The sequence below is a fragment of the Tenrec ecaudatus genome, chromosome 5, assembly GCF_050624435.1.
Source record: "Tenrec ecaudatus isolate mTenEca1 chromosome 5, mTenEca1.hap1, whole genome shotgun sequence".
Classification (NCBI taxonomy): Eukaryota; Metazoa; Chordata; class Mammalia; order Afrosoricida; family Tenrecidae; genus Tenrec; species Tenrec ecaudatus.
Genome location: NC_134534.1, coordinates 141,240,824 through 141,263,804, shown reverse-complemented (window position 1 = coordinate 141,263,804; position 22,981 = coordinate 141,240,824). Strand labels below are relative to the sequence as shown.

General features: G+C 46.6%; 1 protein-coding gene across 5 annotated transcripts in view; it reads left to right on the top strand.

Annotated features, from left to right (window-relative positions):
- The window catches only part of PTPRG (protein tyrosine phosphatase receptor type G), a 755,578-nt gene that overhangs the window by 570,753 nt on the left and 161,844 nt on the right, over nucleotides 1-22,981 (top strand). For all 5 annotated transcript variants that reach the window (XM_075549956.1, XM_075549955.1, XM_075549953.1 and 2 more), the window contains exon 6: nucleotides 9,145-9,211. In XM_075549956.1, the coding sequence (XP_075406071.1) occupies nucleotides 9,145-9,211 (67 nt within the window). The remainder of the gene's footprint in view (nucleotides 1-9,144; nucleotides 9,212-22,981) is intronic.

The window sequence follows — 22,981 nt, the reverse complement described above, 5'->3', positions numbered from 1 at the left end:
CCTTGCCCCACTCCTCTCACCAGCTGAACTGCTGGAGGAATTGACAGATCTTGGGCACTGTTGCTTAAATAAGTAGACTACATGCTCTATGAAGAAATCACATTATTTTTGCCAAGGAGGGAAAGTCGGCCCGGCGAGGCAGTGATTGCTGGGAACACGCTTTCTGGCTTCCCGTTTTGTTCTGCTACAAATGACATGTTCTTTCTATCACTCAAGGCCTGCTGGGAGAGGTTTTTGTCCTTCCTCGTGGCAATTTAATTTTATCCTCTGTGGAACGCAGGTGCATTTTAAAGACAAAGCCAAAGTGTTGCGTTTGCAGTAATCCCTGTCCAGCCTGAGGCGGCCGGCCTTTGTTCAGCAGTGTCCCCACGCCGGGGCGCAGGGACAGCCGTGCAGCTGACCAAGGGCCCGCAGCACCTGCTCCCAGGGCGTTAGCTGCAGCTCCGACAGCAGTGTTCACTGCGTGGTCTGTGGATTAAGTGCGATGAGCAGAGGAGTGAGCGGACAGTGACCGGAGTAGAGTAAGGCTGCGGAGGAGCGCGCCATCGGGGAGAATAGGGGCGCCCAGGTGAGGCGTTGCTCGGAGGGGAATGGATACCTGATCACGCTTTAGACCGCTGGTTCTCCACCTTCCTCACGTCGCGACCCTTTAATGCAGGTCCTCATGTTGTGGTGACCCCCAACCATCAAATGATTTTCGTTGCTACTTCATCACTGTAAGTTTGCTACTGTTATGAATCGTCATGTAACTATCTGATATGCAGGATGGATTTTCATTGTTACAAATCGAACATCATTAAAACCAGTGATTAATCACAAAAACAATGTCATGCTATATTGTAAAATATTTATTTCTAATACAAATCAATGAAATGTTATCTTGAAGCATGGTGTAGCATGGGTAACAGTTTTCACACCGGGTACTCGTGTGTGGGCGTCTCTGCATGTGGGCAGACCGCCTGGAGACACATAGAGGAGCGGTGTCTCCGTTCCTAAGACCATTAGAAATATGTGTTTTTCCCCGTGGTCTTTAAGCATCCCCTGTGAAAGGGTCGTTCAACACCCCCCCCCATATAAAAGGGGTTCGTGACCCACAGGTTGAGAACCACTGCCTTAGCCGCTGTGTTAGGGGATAGATCATCCAGTGCTCTGAAGGAAGCAGGGAGCAGAAACCCCGCCCTGCCCAGCAGCGGATGAGGGGAGCTGCAACATCCTTAGTCAGCATTCCACGTGGCCGCAATTCCCACGCCAGCGCGTGGGGCTCTGCCTTGTGCCCAGGGCCACCTCTCATTATCGAAGCCGTAAACTTGGCATTGCAATGTACCGGGTTTCTATCTGTGCCCAGACATACATGCTGCTGAAAACTGTGTCCAGGATTGATTATCTGTGCTCATGTGCGACATGGAGGGTTAGTTGTTATTTCTCCCTTGGGAACTCAGCTTCTAACCATCATAGGGCATCATCCCCCCACCCCACCCCACCCCTTTCAGATGCAAATTGTGGTGCTCCCTAGCAGCTCAGGGGCAGGCCAGGGGGAGTGTATTCCTGGGAACAGGGACTGTGTGGATAGGTGATGAAGTCCCAGGGGAAGAAGTTGGCGATGGCTGAGTCCTTCGTGGGAGCGTGGGCCGTCACCCTCTAGGAGAGCTGGAGGTAGACCATCAGTGCTGTGAAGGGGCGCCTTCATGTCAGTGCATTGCCCTGTCCCGACGTACGGTTATCTCCTGCCCTGGAACAAATGACCGTCCTCTCACAGCCTCTGTGGGTGCTGGGCCCCAGAGTGTCCCATGTGCTGAAAGCAGGGCATTGGAAAAGCAAAGAGTGGGCTCTCACCTGAAACGTGGACTGGGGGAGAGACCACCTCTAAGGGCGAGCTTGAGTTTAGTTACTCGTGGGTCGTATAAGGACCTCAGCTCCTCCCTGATGTTGGCCACAGGTCGCCTCCAGCTCCTGGGCATTTAGTTCTGATTTGGTGTGCTTCCTCCCCTCTGTTGCTCTCGCTGCATGCGGGGTAGGGATTTACAGCCTTTGGGAGTCTGAGTCTTTTTGTAAATGGAGTGCCTGGAGCCCCTTTTTGCTTCCAGGGAATGAAACATCAAGGGTGAGAGGTCACATCGAATGTGTTCTGGTTTTGCTCAGCAGCTCTATGTAGAAACAAGAGCGGTTCCTCTCTCTCCTTAAGCCTTTGATATTGTTGGGGCTTTTCAGTGCGTGGCAGGATTATTAACAGGCACCAGTCAAAGTTGCCCAGCACTGCCACAGCGAAGCTCGAGGAACTTGCAGGCATGTCACTGAGCCTTAAATAAGCTTTTCTTGCCCCAGGCTTCCCCACATCACATATACTTGTATGGTGTTTTTCGTTTGTTCTTTTTTTTTCCTGATTCAAAAGCACTGTTGAATGAACCGGTTTGCATTGTACTGTAAGACTCTCAAGCTGTGCTTTACTAGACTAGAGGCTCTTTTCCCGTTTTCTTTTCTTTTTTTGTTTCCTTTCGCATACATTTTTTATTTTTTTGACAAATCATTTTATTGGGTGATCTTATAGCTCTCATAACAATCCATACATAAATTGTATCAAGCACATTTGTACATATGTTGCCATCATTTTCAAAACATTTTCTCTCTGTATCAGCTCCTCTTTTTTCTCTACCTTTGTGACCCCTTGATAAATTATAAATTAATATTTTCATATCTTACACCATCCACTGCCTCCTTTCACCCATGTTTCTGTTGTTCATTCCAGGGGGTGGGTGTTATACGTTGATCATTGCGATCAATTCTCCCTTTCTACCCGTCTTCCCCCTACTCTCCTGGTATCGCTCCTCCCATTACTGTACCTATGGGGTTTATCTCTCCTGGATTCCGCGTATGGAGAGCTCTTATTTCTACCAGTGTCCATGCTCCGGTCTAGCCAGATTTGTAAGGTAGAATTGGGGTCATAATAAGGGGGCGGGAGGGTGGAAGAGGAAGCATTAAAGAACTAGAGGAATGTTGTGTGTCTCATCGGTGCTATACTGCACCCTGACTAGCCCATCCCTTCCTTGTGACCCTTCTGTGAGAGGATTTCCAACTGTCTGCAGATGGTCTTGGGGTCTCTGCTCCATGCTCCCTTAAGAACTGCTCCATAGCTTTCCTAGATCAGAACTCTTTACAGAAGTGGAACCTAATTGTTCTCCCTCAGAGCCACTGATGAGTTTGAACTGCTGACCTTGCAGTCAACAGCCCAATTTTAACCCGCTGAGCCACCACAACTGTAAACTTAATGCCACCTAGTTAACTCCAACTCATTGCGACCCTACAGGGCAGGGTAGCATGGAGCCTGGAGTTTCTGAGAGTGTAACTCTTTAAGGGAATAGAAAGCCTCATCTTTCTCCCAAGGAGCGGCTGGTGATTTCAAACTGTTCACCTAGCAATTAGCAGACCATCAACTCACTATGCCATCAGGGCTCCTACTGAGACACCAAGGCTACTTAAAAAGACAAAGGACAAAACCGTCATATAAGTAGCTCTGTTTACTTCCCACTCTCCCCCCATTGGGTGTATTGGCTTAGAAATGGAGTGCTGAGTTGGTCCAGAGGCAGAAAAGATGACTCCGTACACATAGCCCTGGATAGTGTTAGCCTAGTGAAAATAAGCAATTGCCTCTGGACAGTATGGAGGCAAGCCTGCAGCTGCACCATGTGCAATTTGGTGGGCTGGCTACCAGGACTCTCTGTTGGTTCTCCCAGTAATACAGGTAGTAGGCTCTTACAAACCAAGTGTGGCAATGAGGAAGTAAGTACTCTGGTGGGTATGGGCAAGCGCTCCCCTGAAGTAGACCCAAACTCAAAACAACAGAAAAACACCCCTACCGTGGAATTCATTCTGACTCATTGTGACCCTGTAGAACTGCCCCTGTGAGTTTCCAAGACTTCCAAGATCTTGACAGGAGTAGAAAGTGGCATCTCCCGCCTTCGGAGCGGCTGCTGGTGGGTTTTGAACGGCTGGGTTTGTGGTTAGCAGCCCAAGTCGTAACCTACTATGCCACCAAAGCGCAAATTCCTGGCTTCACTGCCCTTCTCTGGCCGTGACTCCAAATTCTCTGGAGATGAGTAACTGGTGAATTAGCTAGCTTCCACTACTGCTGTGAATTATCAGCAAGTACACTGTGCTGTGCTCGAGCACCCCTCTGAGGGGGGAGGGTAGCTCCTATTAGCATTTATCATCGCGCTTCCTTTCCACATTAATCCGGTGGAGTTAGGAGGCTTCTCATCTGCCGATGGAAACCAGTCCCAGGAGTGTGCCCTGTCAAGAGCTGGAAAATGAATGATGATGCGGGGCCGTACCCTTCCCCCTGGCAGGCACACTCCCTTCTCTTGTAAGACTCCTCTGTGACGGTCCGCTTATCTATGAGATTAGACTTGATGTGCGATTTTGTAGTAGCCACATTTAAACCAAGCCTCGGGACCAGGAATCCTTCCTGGGTTAATTGCATTTCTCTGGAAGAATAAAACCCTCCTTTTCATTCAAAAGGTGGCCTGAGTGGCATTCCCGGGAACCGTGGGCTGCTAACCACAAGGTCTGTGCTTCAAGCCTGCCTGTGGCAGAAAGATGCGGCCGGCTGCTCCTGTAAAGACGTGTAGCCTTAGAAACCCTATGGCGGGTCGCTGTGAGGCAGGATTGACTCGATGGCAGGAGGCTTGTTTTAGGGTCTTGTTTTATTAGCAGACCTACAGTTCAGCGGAGCACCTTCCCCCTTGCCATGCTGGCTCAGGGCTTCGTCCACCCTTTCCTCTCCGACTTTAGTACGAGGCAGGTCCAAGGACTAAGGGCACCAGCACCCCTGGGTCTGCTTTTCTGTCATGTCAATGAAGCAGTGAGATGATGCTGGGGCGTCAACGGGGCAAAAAGGAAGTGTTGCACATCAGAAGCGGAGACTACAGGCTATCCAAGGAGCAGAGTCCTAGTTGTGAATATTAAACGCAGGGCCAGGAGGAAACACTGTTGTCGGTGTAGCTCGGTGGTTCGTGCTTTAATGCTGGAATTGTCGTCATGAGCATAGACAGAGTCCCTCAATTATTGACGTGTTCAATTTATTGCCAAAGAAATCTGGCCCAGCTGTGTCTGCAGGTAAGACCTGGACCAAGTGCAAGCCTTCCAGAACCAAACCCATTGCCTTCTACCCAATTCCAATTCAGTGATGCTGCAGGATGGTGGAGAACTGCCCCGGTGGGTTTGCCAGGTTATAATCTCTACTGAAAAATATGCCACATCTTGTTCCACAGAACAGCTCGTGGGGAGGAGCCGCTTACCTTTCAGTTAATAAGCGTACCCTTTCCCTGCTCTGCCACCAGGATTCTGACTCACGTGCTAGGCTCCACAAATAGCCCAGGAATTAATCTTTTGTACGAGGGGAGTTCTTCATCCCCAAATCTGGTGAAACCAAACCCATTTGCCGCCTGGTGCTCTCTAACTCATGGCAGCTCCAAGTGGGTGAGAGCAGAACTGCGTCTCCACAGGGCTTTCGTTGGCAGCCATCCTAGGGGAATAGGTTGGATGGCCTGGCCTTTCTTCCCCAGTGTTGCTGAGTAGGTTCGAAACACCCACATTTCAGCTAGTTTCTCTCACTGCCTTCCAGTTGATGCCAACTCACAGCGACCCTCTAGGACAGAGTACAACTGCCCCTGTGGGGTTCTGAGTTGGTAGCTCTATACGGGAGTAGAAAGCCTCACTTTGTCCCACAGAGTGGGCTGGTGGTTTCAAACTGCTGACCTTGTGGTATAGACCCATGTAGTAGTAACCACTCCGCCACCGGGGCTCCGAAGAGAAGGAAAGGGGAAGTGAAGTGGGACCACATGTGCAGTGTTTGCTCTTGTCCCGATCAGGCACATTCGCTTCTGAAGACCCAGCTGGTTGCTAACCATCTGGGCGAATGGCTCCTCATCTCTGCAATTCTGTGAGGCCGCATGGCATCCCAGCCCTGCTGTTTGTCACTTCCCCGCAGCAGTGGTTACCACTGCAGCCACTCACCCTCAGCAGGCATAAATCCCTTCTCCCACTGGAGAATATTGGCTGCATGTGACGTTTATGGCACTAAAGGAGCAGCTGGCGATAGCGAACTCAAGGAAAGTCGCTTGCCTTGGCCATCCTATGTAGCAGATGGCCAGGAACAGATCGATAGAAGATTATTAGGCTCCAAGTCAAGGCCACAAGGCGCAGTGGCCAGGCGAAGGCAGCCTACCTCTGAACGCAGGCCTTGGGAGCCGGGCAGGCCCTCCCACCTCCACTTGATTGTGCTCCTGGCAGGATTAAACACAGGCCCTCCTGCAGAGCCTGGCTGGTGGAGTCCTCCAAAGAGGTGATTAATAACTTGGCCACTAATTTGATAGTTGGCCGAATCCTTGTGGTGGGCTATTATTTGGAAAGAAAATTCTGTGAAGTTGAGCTTCCATTCACGGATATGAATGCGGTCTCTAGTCTAATCGCAAGTGCTATGGGTCCTGTGTCATTAATTTCTCCTCCTTGTTACCTTGGAGGGCAACTGGGTGGCCTGCCTGGAGAGCCCTCTCCGGTGTGCGCATGCCATCCTTTTGAAGATGGCTAATGCCACGGAGTAGCCCTGCAAGGGCAGTGCCAGGAGCTAAGCTTTGCACTGAGAGCACAGACTCCAACGAGAAGGGGGTCCCCATCTCTCCGGGTCCATTTTAAGCTCATTTGTGCAAGGACCACCTTCTCTGTATTACTGTGTAACTCCTTAAAGTGGAAGGGGCACATTTCAATGGCCAAGGAAACTCCATATGTGGCTTCAAAAGGCGTGGTATCTTGCAAAATGGAGTCGCTGTCAAATAAAACATGGATCTTGATCTTTTGAAATTTGCACTCCAATAGCTATTGCCCTTGGATATTAAGTAGCTGGTCTAGTTTAACATAACCAGTAAAATAGATCACCATTTGAATAATTTAGCTTAACTCGAATTCAATTGCTGATAGTTGAGTTTAACTTGTTAAAAACATGATGTCTGCCTTGAGTATTGCACCTGTTTCAAGATTTATATATTTGGGATGGAATTGACGAGAGCCACTCGAAAGACTCAGTGAGAACCAGTAGGAGCCGTGTGTGTATGTTCAAGGAAATAGACTGAGAAACTCCCTTGGGGCACGGTTTCTCTGGCACTCCTGCGTCTCCGTGAGTAGGCATTGACTCGGTGGATCTGGTAACTGGTATGCTTTACCCTGCCGTGAATGGAGAGTCCCTGGGTGATGTGAACAGTGAGGCGCATGATGACTAACCAGAAAGGTGGTAATTTGAGCCCACCCAGAAGCACCTTGAAAGACTAGCTAGCCTTGCAATCTGCTTCCAAAAGTCACTGCTTGGGAAATTCTATGAAGCAGTCAGTTCTCCACTGTACACGTGAATGACCTTGAATTGGAGTTGATTCAATGGCAATTAACAACAGCCATGGATAGAAATCCAGTGAGAACATGGAAGTCTAAAACCGGTTTCTTTGCCATTGGCATATTTAAACTTTTGCCCAACTGGATGGTTTATGTCCATGCCTTTTTTTCAACTTGTAAAATTACCACCGATGAAATAGTGAGTAGAAGGGATTATCTCCGTTAGGGTTCTGCCTTACTGGAACAAATCCACCTATTAGCATTCTATTTCAATTCTCAACTCTGAATTTTAGAGCCAAAACCTAATTTGGAGAGTAAGTTCGGTATAATGAGTACTTTATTTTGATAATAATAAAAATAATCTTCACTTTGCTCTTCCCTTCTTTTCATCCACCGTCTCAATTCTAGCCATATCAACCCAGAATGGAGGCTGCAGAAAGAACTAGGGCATTGTAGACATTTTATTTCTTGGTTACTTAGAATCTGTGGGCAGATCCGAAACTTGAAGAAGGCCAGACCTGCAGCGGAGCCGGAACTAAGAAACCTGGTTATTTTCCTGCTGTGTGGGCTATAAATGTTATCGGAAGGTTCCAGTCCTGGAGGATCAAAACCCTTTCCCTGAGCCTTTGTACCATTAGAGAAGATTAAGTGCACTGAAGGGTTTCCTTGACTACAAAACATCTCTGCAAACCTGGGATTGGAGATCATCGTTGCTGAAACGCTGCCCTGGTAGAAGGAGGATAGCGAGGGGTTTGAACGAGATCAGGTGTGGATGGAGTGGACAGCAAAGAATCCATCTTTGAATTTGGCATCTCACCGAGAAACCTTTAAAGATAGAAGCAGACTATATTTATTGCGAAAATTAATATCAAAAGCCCTCCCCCATCCTCCACCCCTACACACATTCATAAGTACTATAGCAGTTAACATTTGCTCTATGCAAATGATCCCCAGACTTGATTTAAAGACTATAATGCTTTCAGACCCTGTGGGTTGGCTGGATAATTCTTCTGGCCTAGGCCCCTTCAGCTGATTTCATTAGACTGCAGTGGTTCACCTGGGGCCAGGGAGTCTAGAATGGACTCACTCCCCTGTCTAGCCGTTGGTTGGATGGTGGGTCTAGAATGACCTTATCTGGGATTGTTTCTGTCCACTCTCGGGGTCTCTTTATCTGCCAGTAGACAAGTCTCAGTTTCTTCACTCGGAATCTCCAATTCCAATTAGGAGAAACAAGGTAGCCTTGTAGCTAAATACATTGTGAGCCTCTGGCTGCGTCACTAATGTCTTTGGTCAGAGCCATATGACTTCAAAGAGTGGAAAAACTTAGAACGGAGAATCGACTGGTAGGAAGCAGGTCCATATTATAGGAAGAAGGGGAAAACATGTTCCCAGAAGGTTCTGGAATATTCTTTCAAGGGTGGATCACCCTCTGATGGCTTTCAAGGACTTTTAGACAATCATGTCCTCCTTTCGGTACCATCCAGGAGAGAAGTCTTGTGGTTGCTTTTAGAGATTTGCCAGGACGATGTTATTTCTCCCGCTATAATGTATTCCAAGGAGTTTCTTTCTTTTGATTTAGATTTCCTCACTTGATTTTATTATGTCATAAATCTCCTGCATTTGGTGAGAGCGGTGGTGGATGGGAGGGAGACCTAAGCAGCTTGCTTGATAACATCTATTACCCCCTCCCTTCTCTTTAGAAGATGAGACTGCGACTGTTGTGTCTGATGCCAGAGGAGATTTAACCAATCGTGTTTCCTTTACATGCAGGTCAGTCCGAGGGACAATTCAGCACTGGATCCCATTATCCATGGGTTGAAGGGCGTCGTACATCATGGTAAGTAAGCCACGCCCCCTCCGTTCTGTTTGCTGGGATGTAAAGGGTGAGGCGCTTCAGCTATGGGGATGGGGTTATCCTGAGGAGGACAGAGGGCAACCCCCACTCCTCATCCACTGATGTTTAAGGGCATCAGGGCCATTGTTTGATGGGTACAGAGCAGACCCATTTGTTACCTGCAAATAGATCTGGGTTAACAGGAAGCAATTTGTTCCTTTTCAGGTGTGGCATTGAATGCGGGTATTATCAATCAAAACCCCCTATGATGCACCATTCATATGCATAGTTGGTGCCTGGGAGCTACCATTTGTCTCATATCACGCCTAAAAATATACTTCTTTCAGGTTTCTTTTCATTGATGGATTTCTTGATTTGCCTCTCCGATTTAGGGAGTGGGTAATTTTTTTTTTCTTAAGTAGCTGTGACATCTCATTAAACTTTGCACCACTTGAGCACGCATGAGTTGGAGAAGGCTGAGCCGTGGTTCTGTACAGTAGGCATCTTATCCTCAGGCAGAAAACTGGGTGAGAGGAAGTATGATAAATGGGGTCTGTCTTCTCCAACTCTTTTTTATTGGAGGAATTTTCCTGCAACTGTATTATCAACAATGCATCATTACCTATGACATCAGGATCCTCTGATTTCTAAAGCACCCTTGCTGCAGTGAGCCGTGGAGTCTGGGCATAATGGAATGATTTGCAAAGTTTTAATAATCTAATTAGAATTCCGGTGGCACTGACAGAAGTAGCATTAGGAACCATCATAAATTTCCCCTCGATCGCCATGCGAGGATAAAATGTCTTCACACCTTTCCTTAGAATGATTGTCTTAGACATTAGCCAGCTCTGTGTCGTTTAACCAATACCGTGCCGCCACCACCAAAGAAAGCCAGCTGTCTGGGTGCAGTAGGATTGGGGTGCACTGATAAGCGTCGGTGACATAGTGATTATGCGTTGGGCTGCTAACTAACTATAAAGTCGATTTGAAAACAGGGTTACAGTGTCAGAAACTCAGAGGGGAGTTCTCCCCTGTTCTGTAGGGGCTCGGTGAGTTGGTATCAACTCAATGGCAGTGAGTTTGGTTCTGCCCTTAAAGATAGATGGTGGTAGAGCAGCAGGTAACGATAATCACCCTAAGGTCTATCAGTAACTTAGGTGACGAATGACAGCCCCGAGAGCTTTGCATTTCAGAACGTTTGCACTGCATCTTCCCAATTTACAACTTTAGTGGGTCCTGTAGAGTTAGCCCCTCCCACTGCGCTGGAAAGTAGATTATATTGGACAAAAGCAAGTGTTATTTTGCAGTTTCCCTAGGGAGCAAAACGTCTGCCAGAAATTATTTTGGTGGTGCATTTGTGTTTTGTGCTGATGGTGGTGGCGGTGGTTTGGGGGAGGCGGGTGGTATTTGTATTTGTACGCTGGGCAGAGTCTGCAGTGCAAGGAAAACTGGGGTCATGGAGAACACGTCTTGCCTGCTCACTGTGTTCCTCTCCGGCAGATCGCCTGGGATGCCCCGGTGACTCAACTCGTGATTGATATTTTGACCAAGAGCACGAGTTTGGGGTTTTGAAATATAGTGAACGATGGACTTAAGTTATTTAGCCCAATACTGTGACTGTTTTACTGTATACTTTGCCACTTTGAAGGAGGCCTGGTGGCACTGTGGATTAGGCACTGGACTGCTAACTGCTAGGTCATTGGTTCAAACCCACCAACTGCTCCAAGGGAGAAAGTCGAAGCTATCTGCTCCCACTAAGATTTAGAGTCTCCGAAGTCCTACATAGTCAAGATCAACAACAGGGCCATGAGTTTTTTGGTGACTTGTTGCCTTTTGGAAAACAAACATAAACCATGCGGAGTTCATGACTCTTCCAAACACCGCTCTACCAGCTAGAGCATGTAAGTAGATCTGAATAGTACTATTCTCCGTGGATAACGGGAGGAGACGCCGTCTGGGAAGAAAAGCAGAAACTCTCGTCTCGCAGGCCCCTGATTCTAAGGAAACTCACCACACTGTCATCATTAGTCCTCGAACTAGGGGACCACGTGAGCGCCATGGTGCTGCCTTCCTCTTCATCCACAGGGTCTTCTAAGAGCCTGGGACACGAGGGATACTTTATCTGCCACTAGGAGGAGTGCAGCCACACTCAAGATGCAATTTTAACCCTAAAAATTTATTATCTACAAATGAAGTCTACATTTTTTTCTTATTTTTAAAAATTTAATCATTTTATTGGGGGCTCATACAACTCTTATTACAATCCATACATACATCGATTGTGTAAAGCACATTTGTACATTCATTGCCCTCATCATTCTCAAAATATTTGCTCTCCACTTAAGCCCTTGGCATCAGCTCCTCATTTCCCCCCCTCCTTCCCCACTCCTCCTTCCCTCATGAACCCTTGATAATAAATGATCATTTTGTCATGTCTTACACTGTCCGACGTCTCCCTTCACCCACTTTTCTGTTGTCCATCCCCCAGGGAGGAGATTCTACGTAGGTCCCTATAATTGGTTCCCCCTTTCCACCCCACCTTTCCTCCATGACGTCTACCTATTTATTCATTAAAAAAAAAAACCACACTGGATGTCTACACAGTGTGCCCTCGGGGCTGGGCCAGCAGCCCCAGAAGCCCTGGCAGAGCCGTAACACGACCACTGCCTGCTCCTCAGGTGGCCTGGTGTGTGCGGCCCTCACAGTCAGGGCACCCTCTGCAGTTCATTGTCGGGAGGTTCTTCCCTCCGCTCTGGGGAGGGTGTCTCCCTTTCATCCTCACAGGGCTCTGTGCAGGTGTGTTTCCCCCACAGACCAGGAAGAGAGAGGATTAGAGCCTTGCCGTGGAAGTGTGTTCAGTTCTTGGATTGTTGCTATTTTCTCTTTTGATAACGCTTAGCACTTTTTTCAAAAATGAATGTTTGAAATGGTAACAAAAAGAAGGAACTTTGTTTGGAACTAGAAGCCATTTTATTGAAGGCCTTCTGCGGGATCTGAATGAGCTGTTAATGTAATGGGACGTAAGTACTTGTGCCCGTCACAGGGTCTCCAGCCTGAGAATGATGTTAGAGAGGTGTAACGGGGAAAAAATCAATACGGATTTCAGTTCTGGACTGGCTTTTATTTCTAAGACTCTGGGAGTCATGTCTTAGAAGGGTAATTTCTCATTAAGGGAGTGGTGCTTTTCTTTTCCTGATAGATAGGGTCAACGTGTTTCTTCAACCGAAACGCCGACCTGTCTTCTTCTTGGGCTCACCCAACGTAGCTAGCCATCGGTCCTTTCAACTGCCAAGAGGCCAGTACCAAGATGGAATTGTCAGTTCGAGAGTGGTTTGGGAGGAATGTGCTGTCTATTTAGGACTAAGCTGGGAAGGAATGGGGGGGGGGTGGGGGGAGAGCTGTGGTGCGGGGCTGGTACTTGGGACAGGAGACAAGGAAGATCAGAGGACTGACTGCAGGCAGCTCTGAGGAAGACTGGCTGAGGAGAGACGGAGAACCCCGCAGCACAGATTGCCCGTGAGAGGAATCTCCTGTGCTGGGTAGGAATGGTCCCATTCTTGTGTGCATCATAAGGGGTCCTAGGGGAGCATTGGGTTGCTAACCAGTAAGTTGATGGTTCAAGCCCACCACTCACTCCATTGAAGTAAGATGAGGTAGTCTTCAGTAAAGACAGACAGCCTCAGAAGGCCTCTGGCACAGTTTACGTTGTCCAGGAGGGTCACCATGAGTTGGAATCTACTGAAGACAGTTGGGGAGACCTCCCTGCTGACTGACAGCTGGCCACTCTCCTCACAGCAGGCTGTGTAGAAGGTGAGGTTGGCCCAGAGATGCACAGCTCCCTCCTAAAGCCTCTCTAACCAGTTTTCTGAAAAGTCTTTTCTTCGTGAACACCCTCACCGTATGTTTGGTGAGTGCACACGTAAGAAAGCAAGTTTGCATCCAACAATTTCTACACGTCCTCAACATAATCCTGTGGCATTGGCTCCACTCTTCAGTTTCTATCTGTATTCTCAGTCTCTCCTTTCTAGTTGTCCCACTACTATTGCTTCAGCCTAACTGCTCCCGCGAAGTTCTCATCTACACTGTGCGTCAGAGTAGCTGTGATCTATTTGGATTCAAGGGATGTTTGGTTTGTTTGATTTGTTTCTTAAGAGCACACTCCTCAAGGGTGACATGCTTTACTTTTCTAGACTGTTTAGTTAAAAGGTGGCTTCAAGTTTCTGTTCAAGATTTAAAATTATCTCAGAGTCACAATCTTGAGGAATCTCTCCAAGTCTTAGGGGGTCTAGTAAGTATAGAGTCTTTGAGACTGTAAAATTTCATATTTTTTCCTCTCTCTCCCAAGATTGATCTATTGTGGTTGTGATCAAAGCGTTTGATAATGGTAGCTGGGCACCATCTAGTTCCTCTCGTCTCAGGTTAAAGGAAGCTATGATTGAAAACACCTTGCTGCCACCATGGCTGCCTCACTTTTTAAGTGGTTCTGGGTAACTTTCTGGCTCTTATGAACAGTGCTTGACTGTCCCATCGGTATTGACTGATCCAAGGCCAGCACCAGATGCAGCCTAGAGTAGAGACATTGCCCTCACTGTGTTTCCATGCTCTTTGGAGACCGCAAGTTGCCATTAAACTCTAAGGAGTGATGAGAGGCGGTTGAGGCCCCGAAGGGTGTGTCTAGTTTTAAGTGGAGACTAGAGTTGACAAAGGTAACTGGTGGTGAGAGAAGGCATGGTCTGTTTAAGCATCTGCAGGTGGCGACATTGTGCCGCTGGTGCTGGAGAGAAATATAACCTACGTACCTCTTGGGACAAAAAGTTCTGTTTCTCGTGCATCTGTTCTTCTATGTAAATTGTGATTCCTGACACTGAGAGCCAGGAGAAAATAGAAGCAGAATAGGGAGAGGTGGTGAGAAAGGTGATTTCCCATCGATTCTGATCTTTCCGTCGAGAAAAATAGATGAAAGTACCAAGAATGTACTGAATTAAGTATTTTATTTCCACTGCCTCAGTATTCACATGAGAGGGAAGCTTTAGTTGAATTTCATTCAATATCAGCTCTGTTTAGTGTGTTCCCGGGTGCTTTCTGAGTACAAGGCCAGCACTTGAAGGAGGCTAGGCCGGATAGAAATCTTGCTCTTCTTAGTTAGATAGCCAGTGTCATAAATAAAGCTGTCTGTGAATTCACACAGAAATGCCCATGTTCAATGGAATCAGTCCCAAATCATGGCAACCCCTGACACAAGGGACAACGTGCCGCCATTCCTGCGCCGTCCCATAATTGTTTATGAGTTGGGACGTTGTGAATCCTCGGCTTTTCATTGGCTGATTTTCAGTTCACCAGATTTTCTCCCTCATCTGTCTTTCTCAGCAGAAAGCTCCCCTGACCTTGGCTCAGCATCACCCTGCTACTGTTAGGTCCCTCCTACATTCAACAGAGCAAACACCAGCCAGTCATGCGCAGCCCTCACAGTGGGGCGCATGCTGGGATACGGCAATGCAGCCCCTGTGTCATCCTCTCCCCACAGGCATTCCTCTCCTGCACTGCCCTGCTCTTTTACCAAGCGTGATGCCCTCCTTGAGGATCTGGTCTCTCCTGACAACGTGTCCAAAGTACACGTAGGACAGTCTCCACATCCTTACCTCTGTGCAAATGACCACTGACAGTTGGCTGGTGTCTGTGCACGAGGCTCCTTAGTTTTGAATCCAATGCAGGGTCTCCCGCAAGGAAGGTGAAGATTCTACCCCTGAACCCACTCTGCTGCCCATAGAAATGCAGCCTCCCTTAAAATGTGTTTTATCCTGTGGCTGTTGCTAGTACAGAATGAACTCTGCCAATTAACGTGTGTGTGTGTGCGTGTGTGTGTGCGCGTTCTTTCAAGTTTTGGGATTACCTACTTCCTGCTCTTCTCCACAGTCCCTTCCCAAAGAAAATCCACGTGGCTGTGTGTCTGCATAGTCTAGAATCCCCGCAAAAAGACATCAAGACCTTATGCTACCTCTAAATGCCAATCATCCGAAAACACCTTGTTTATATTTCTGAAAGGAAACTTGCTGTTAGGGACGGTCTTGTTGCTGACACCTTCTTACCTCTCCCTCCACCCCTCTCCTCTTTGCCTGCATGGATCACCTTAGGAGCCAGAAGGCTGCTCTCTCTTTCAGAGAAAAGGGGACAGATTGCTTCAGACATGATGACACCTTCCATTGGTCCAAGCACGGAGGCTGCTCGCCCCCGTCTTTGGAAGTTCTCAGGGAATGTACAAGTGAATTATCACCTGAGAGATGCCTGAGTCTCGTATGTGTTTCTTGTCAAAACCCAGTCATGGAAATCAGGTCTAGGACCCGATCAGAACTGCCCTCACCTCACAGAAGAGCTTCCCTCAGGGACTCGCTTTTGGGGGTATCTCCCTGTGGGGGGGTTGCTCACCTTCTGGGAGCTGCTCATCTTCAGCTCACCCTCTCTGTGAACAGAGTGTACCCCATCTAGTCTAGAGAGAGGAAAGCCATCAGACCCGTGCAGCTCGGTTAAGGGTTGTCATGCCGTGGTCCAGGCTGGCCCTTTTACCCAGGCCCCTTTCTGGCAACAGGAAGGTTTGTAGAATAAAGTGTGGTACCCACAGGTGGTGCCAGTTGTTGACGTGCCCAACTGCCATCCAAAACTTGGGAGGTTCCAGTTCACCTACAGATGCCGTGGATGAAAGGCCTGGTAATCTACTTCCGGGAACTCGGCCATTGGGAAGACGCCATGGGCCAGTTTGACCATGACACACATGCCGTCACCACAAGCCAGATTCCCATCCACAGCCCCTGCCACAGTCACGAGTGGCTTGGGAGCGTCTCCCTGCGGGGTATGCAGGCTTGCTTCAGGGAGACAGGTGGCCCAGCCCCCTCTGAGATCTGCACGCCATTTCTGCTGACTCTACATGTGCCCTCTACCCAGCATTCCAAAGTGCCACAGGGGGAGAAGAGATCAAGAAAGTGTGATCAATTCATACAGTGGGACACAAACATGCCTCATTGACGACTGGTGCGCCCTTGTCTTGGGCCAGTCCATGGGTGACATTTTTCCATTTGTGTTCACTTCCAGCCTGTCACATATTGGAAATTCTCAGATTTCTAACTTTTTTCGCCATGCTACTGCATGCTCAATAGACCATAGTATCGTGTAAACATACATTTTATGTGTACGGGAAAGCAAAACATTTCGTGTGGCTCTTTTGTCTTGCTCTAGCCGCTTTATTCTATTGATCTAAAACCGTTCCCCCAACGTCTCCAAGGGCCGCCTGTGTGGTGCGGCAGTGAAAACAGAATTGCTACTGGTTTACAGGTAACCGAGAGTCTCTCCATCATGGCTCTTGACATGGGAAGCTGCAGAACAAGCAAACTCGGTGGTGGTGGTAAAACTCAGCAGAGTGGACTGAGGGATGTATGTGGAATGAGAAGGAACAGAGGGGCATTTTCTGGGGTGTTTAAACATTAAAGCCTGATCTTGAGGATGGACACGTGTGTGTACTATAGAGAATGGTTGTATTATCCACTTGGGTTTTGTGCATTTTATGATCCGTACATCAGTTGACGAATACCACTCCCAGTTGTGTTGTTTCGGTTCTGGCTGTGGAAAACCCATGGGTCTGAGTAGAACTATGCTCCAGAGGGTGGTCAGTGGTTGGTTTTCTGCAGAGTGGGTCACCAGGCCTTTCTTCTGTGGCCCCTATGAAAGGACTCAAACCATCAGCTGTTTGGTTAGCAGGCAAATATGTTCATCGTTTGTGTTATCCAGAGACACCAGTAAGCCTGTATATATTAGTCACTACTGCCTCAAAGATAATATATCCAAAAAGCAAATAATAATGATAATAATCTGACAGCACCCACACATATAGCCAAATATTTTTTTTTTAAAAAAAGGCACAGTATCAAGTGTTGGCAAAGACATGGAATGCCAGAAACACTGATGTATTGCAGATGACAGAGTAAGTTACAATAAGTACGCTTTGGAAAAGAACTATTTGGTAATAGCTAGTGAAATCGATGCAGCAGTTCAAGCTTGGGTCCTCGTACTGTAAGAGTTGTATATGTACAAGGTTGTCTGTGGCTGTGTTTTTCCAAATTGCCTCATCCTAGAAATGACTCAGATGCCCACCAGCAGAAAGCTGGATGCGTGCCATGTGGTGTATTCCTGCAGCAGAGCATTTTAGCACTTGAAAAAAAGTGGACTCCGTGCAGAAGCAGAGATGCATCTGAGACGATCAGGTTGAATGAGCCAGAGCAAGATAACAATAGAAAAAACAGCAAATATTCTTTGACATAAATTTTAAAAATGAGAAAATGTGCCTTGGCTTTTGTGGTTGTTGCGAATAGCCCCAGGCATATAGTGTGCACACACCTGTATATATGTTCTCAGGAAACCTGCACACCGGGGGGTGGTTACATGGTTTGCAAAAGCCACATAATGCTCGCCTTATTCACCATCGCTTGGTATTGTTGAAGGATGCATATGGGGAAGGCAAAATTGACAGTAATGATGATTTCAAACGTGTGGGTGCTGGTAGGGTAGTTTTGTGAGGAAGGATTGGCCCAGGGGGGCATTTGAAGTCTCCTTTTTTCCCAATCACAGCGGGTTTGCTTTAGGATTGTCAGTGGTGTGTATATGTTGGACGCACCTTTCCACATGTGTGCTATATTTCGCAATCAAAGGAGACAGTAATTAACACTACAAAGGAAGAGATTCAGGCATTGCTTTCTTCTGGGACACATCAGTTACCAGGTGGCCTCACAACAAGCAGAAAAGAGAGAGGGACAGCATCTCTTTTTTCCTTTTTAAAACATTTTTCCGTAAGTGCACCTGCCAAGCTGTTTGTTCTCTCTACAAATTAGTAGCAGGGCAAAGAAGGAACTGTGGCTGCCTTGGGATTGTATCACTATGAGATGACTTTCAAAGAAACGATCTCTTTATGGAATTTAGGAAAAGGAAATGAAAAACTAAGGGGGGTGAGTGGGGTGTTGGGACAGATCTAGAAACAAAAGACTTGTCATCTTTCTTGCTTCTAAAGGACATTTTGGCTGTTCTTCTTCCAAGACACATTTGTTTGTTCTTGAGGCAGTCCTTGCTACTTTCAATATTCCTCGCCAGCACCACCATTCAAAGGCATTGATTCTTCTTTGGCCTTCCTTATTTAAGGTCCAGCTTCACTTGCATATGAAGCAATAGAAATTGCGATTCTTTGGGTCAGGTGCTTCACTTTCATGTGAAGCAATAGAAATCGCAATTCTTTGGGTCAGGTGCAAAGTATTCCTCAAAGTAACATATCTTAGACCCCCCCCCCCCCATAGAGAAAAGGCAAGCGATTCACATCCAGGTTGGATGACTTGCCCACGGCTCACACCCTGAGAAGTGACCTAGCCTAGAGTTGAACCGACTCTTTGTGACTTCTATTGTATGGTGTCACTCCCAGGCCCTCTCCTCTTTGTAGTCTGCGAGGTTCACCCACTACCTACTTCTTCCAGCCTCAAAGGAGGCTTACCAGATGGGCCCTGTTGGAGAAATGTTCGGCATCATGTGCCATCGTCGCGGCAAGGCCATGGTGATCGTCAACGAAGTATGAGACTAATGCCTACACGGTCCCAAGATAGAGGGCTGATGTTTCTAGGGAGGAAAAAAAACCTTACGATGGCTTTGAGACAAGAGAACAAATCATAGACCAAAGGAAATCTGGGGGAAAGTAAAGTATTAAACAGAAATGGGGGTTGGCGTCATTCTGAGCCAGCACCAGGTAAAACAGATGAGTTTGAGGTGTGTGTGTGTGTGTGTGTGTGTGTGTGTGTGTGTGTTTGTGGGGGTGATTGCATGTGTGTGCACGCGCACACACATGTGTGAATTTCAAACTCCTTCGGATCACACATCACTCTATCCTTTTATCCATTGATTGCCTCATAAGGTGCTAAAGGCAAAATGATGGATGAAATGTGGCACAGTTTTACTCTCATGGGGAATCTTTTCTATTTACTTTTTCTTTTTGTCCTTGTCTTCTTGGTGCTGCAGTTCAAAATGACTAATGTTGTTTGCCTGTTTAGTCATCTCACGTGTTCACACATTAGGCAGTTGGAACTTTGGAGTGGGTTTTTAGGAAAAGTCTGTGTTGCAGGGTAGTGGTATAGAAAGAGCGTTGAGGATCTTTGTTTGAAACTTGACTTGGGAGCACTCCTGAGCCAGGATTCTAAAACAGCCCTCCAGTGTGCAGGGCTCGGCTCCTCGTTCTCCAGTTGACTGCTGGTGATCCGGCACAGATGGCTGAAATTCCTCTGTGCCCAAGTTCCCATTTTAAAGTGGGAATGATGAAAATCCCTGCATATCCGTGTCAATGCGCTGACAGGACAAGCATAGGGAAGGACTGGTTTCTGGCATTTGTTCCGTGCCTTCACGTCAGAGGCTGGCAAATGTGGCCTTCTACCTGTTTTTAATAAATAAAGTTTTATTGAGACTTAGGAAAATGAATTCATTTACCTATGGTCAGCGGCAGTTTTCGTGCTAACACAGCAGTCTTGAGTATTTGAGAAAGGGAGACTTGCCTGACCCCCAAAGCCATAAGCACTTACTGCGTGGCCCTCTACAGAGAACATTTACCCACTCTTCATCCAAGTAGTCGTCACTAACCAGACACTTGACATTTCTGTCTATCCAGTCCTTGGTGACCCAGACACCAAGGACTACTGGACAACCAGAAGTCTAGCCTTTGTCCTTTTGAGGTGCTCAACTTCCCTCACGGGCCACATCATAAGGAGTCAATTTGGAAACTCCACTAATCAAACTGGAATTTACTTTAAACATTTATAGACGATTAAGGAACTTAAATATTCCTTTGGGCTTAAGGCTAAAATGTCCCAAGGTTAAGAGTAGATGACCGTTATCTCAAGGTGTGGACTTTCATTTAAATCTCTCGCTTTGAAGATGCTCAGTCATGGACAACTGAAGGCTGCCATGTATTTGCTATTTTCATATCTTTTTGCTTTTTGTATAACGTGTCTAAGACCCGCAGGCATAGTTCTGCCTTAGTTTTGTTCTTTCTCCAATGCTCATTGTTTGCTTAAGTTTTTAATCTATATAAGTCAACGGTCCATGTATTTTCGTCTTAAATGCTGTCCTATCCATGGACACTTTCTTTTTCTCAGCAATATTTTACTTTCTAATCCATGGGCTACATTAATGATACTATTCATAGAATTACTATTTGTCCCTTGGGGATTATTTATAATACTCACCAATAAAATGATATTGCTATCTCTAAAGTGGACTGGGGCCTATCATAAACCATTGATACATGAATGGATTTTGAACCCCCAACTAATCATGACCCTGAATCCAACAATAATCAGTTCTTATGATGTGCTCCTACTTGATACTTGCCCTCATGAAGAGATCACTGAAGATGATCTAGCAAATTGTAGTGAAGAAATCAGATGGTGCCTGGCTATCAGAAAGAATTGCATCTGGGGTCTTGAAAGCTTGTCTTAAACCAGCCACTATTTAAGTGACGTGTCAGCAAAGTCCGCACAGAAGAAGCACATCAACTAGAGCGATGAAAGAATTATTAGCAATAAATTACAAGATCAGAGGGGGAGACTGTGTCAGAGCTTAAATTCTGAACACCTGGTTTGCAGAAAGCCATGGAAGACAGTAAAGGAAAGCTCACAATCCATTTAAGGACAATGCCCCCGCTCCCCTCCCCAGGCCCCCCCCAGCACCCCCCACCCTTCCACTTGGCTAAGTTGCCATTGAATTCCCTAGGTCCATTGACTCAGGATATGGATGACCTTGGCGCTAGCCAGTGTGTTAGAATGTGGATTAGTGTAGTACAAATAGGGTAAAAATTTTAACATCTTACCATTTATATTTCCTTTTTTTTAATTTGTATTCTTTTTTTTTTAAATCATTGTATTAGGGGCTCATACAATTCTTATCACAATCCCCACATACATCAATTGTGTGAAGCACATTTGTACATTCATTGCCCTCATCATTCTCAAAACATTTGCTCTCCACCTAAGCCCCTGGCATCAACTCCTCATTTTCCCCCTCCCTCCCTGATCTTCCCTCCCTCATGAACCCTTGATAATTTATAAATTATTATTTTGTCATATCTTGCCCTGTCCAACATTTCCCTTCACCCACTTTTCTGTTGTCCGTCCCCCAGGGAGGAGGTCACATGTAGATCCTTGTAATTGGTCCCCTCTTTCCAACCCACCCTCCCTTTACCCTCCCAGTATCATCACCACTCACACCATTGGTCCTGAAGCGATCATCCACCCTGGATTCCCTGTGTTTGCAGTTCCTATCTGTACCAGTGTACATCTTCTGGTCTAGCCAGACTTGCAAAGTAGAATTGGGATCATGATAGTGTGTGTGTGTGGGGGGGGGAGCAACTAGGAACAAAAGGAAAGTTGTGTTTTTCATCATTGCTACATCGCACTGACTGGCTCATCTCTTCCCCGAGACCCTTCTGTCAGGGGATATCCAGTGGCCTACAAATGGGCTTTGTGTCTTCATTCCACACTACCCCACCCCCCTCATTCACTATGGTAAGATTTTTTGTTCTGATGATGCCTGATATCTGATCCCTTTGACACCTCGTGATCACACAGGCTGGTTTGCTTCTTCCATGTGGGCTTTGTTGCTTCTGAGCTAGATGGTCACTTGTTTACCTTCAAGCCTGTAAGACCCCAGACACTATATGTTTTGATAACCGGGCACCATCAGCTTCCTTTGCCTGTTTTTCTTTTTAACCCATTTTCAACTTGCTCTAGTTTTATTATAATCTGTTACCTTTTGGGTTGAAATTCTGTGTTTATTCTGTGGTAGTTGCTGAATTTCTTTAAAAATGGTTTATTTTTTGGATTTTACTTGAATGATTTTCTTTGTATGAAACTCAGCATAGGTATATCTATAAAGACAGAAACTAGTTTAATAGTTTCTTAGGCTTATAACATGGAAAGTTTGAGGGAAATGGGGAGCTAATAATAACGGATACAAAAAATGAAGCAAAGGTCTAAAATTGATTGGGGTGATGTTTAATATTCTTAAACATTAAATTGTTTGGGACATGAATCATATGTCAATAAAACTTACTGAAAATAAGAAAAAGAAAATAAATAGCAGTTACTACAGCCACGCTAAGAAGCCCTGGCACCTTGGTGGATTATGGGTCGGGCTGCTAACTGTATGGTCAGCGGTTTGAAACCACCAGCCACCCCAAGGTCAAAGAGGCTTTCTGCTCCTGTGCAGGCACAGCCTGACACCCACAGGGTGGTTCTACCCTGTCCTAGAGGGTCTGTAGGACTCAGAACTGACTGGGTGCCGTTTGGGTTTGGATTTTGAGTAGTAACTCCACTAATAATGTTGTGTTGTTTGAGTCAGCCTTGGACGTGTTTCATTGGTGTGGCGCCAGATTTGGGAATGGAGTTTCAGTGCAAGCTCGTCATTGACTTCACTGTTTGACAGGCACACATGACAAGGATGGTCTTTACCCATGTCATCAAGTCATCAGAATGGATTTCAACGGATCTAACAAAGGTTTTGCACTCACCTTCACCTTAAGCAAAGAAACCCTTCAAATCAAGTTTATTTTTCCTCGTGAATGGGAAAATCGATGGCTGTGTTATCTACAGCTCCCTGATAGGGTTGGACATCTCAGCGCGTGCAAAATTTCCCGTTTGAAGTTTATGTTTCCCGTTTTCAACTCCCTGAAGGGTGCTATAAAGATGCCGCACCCTGGTCGTGACT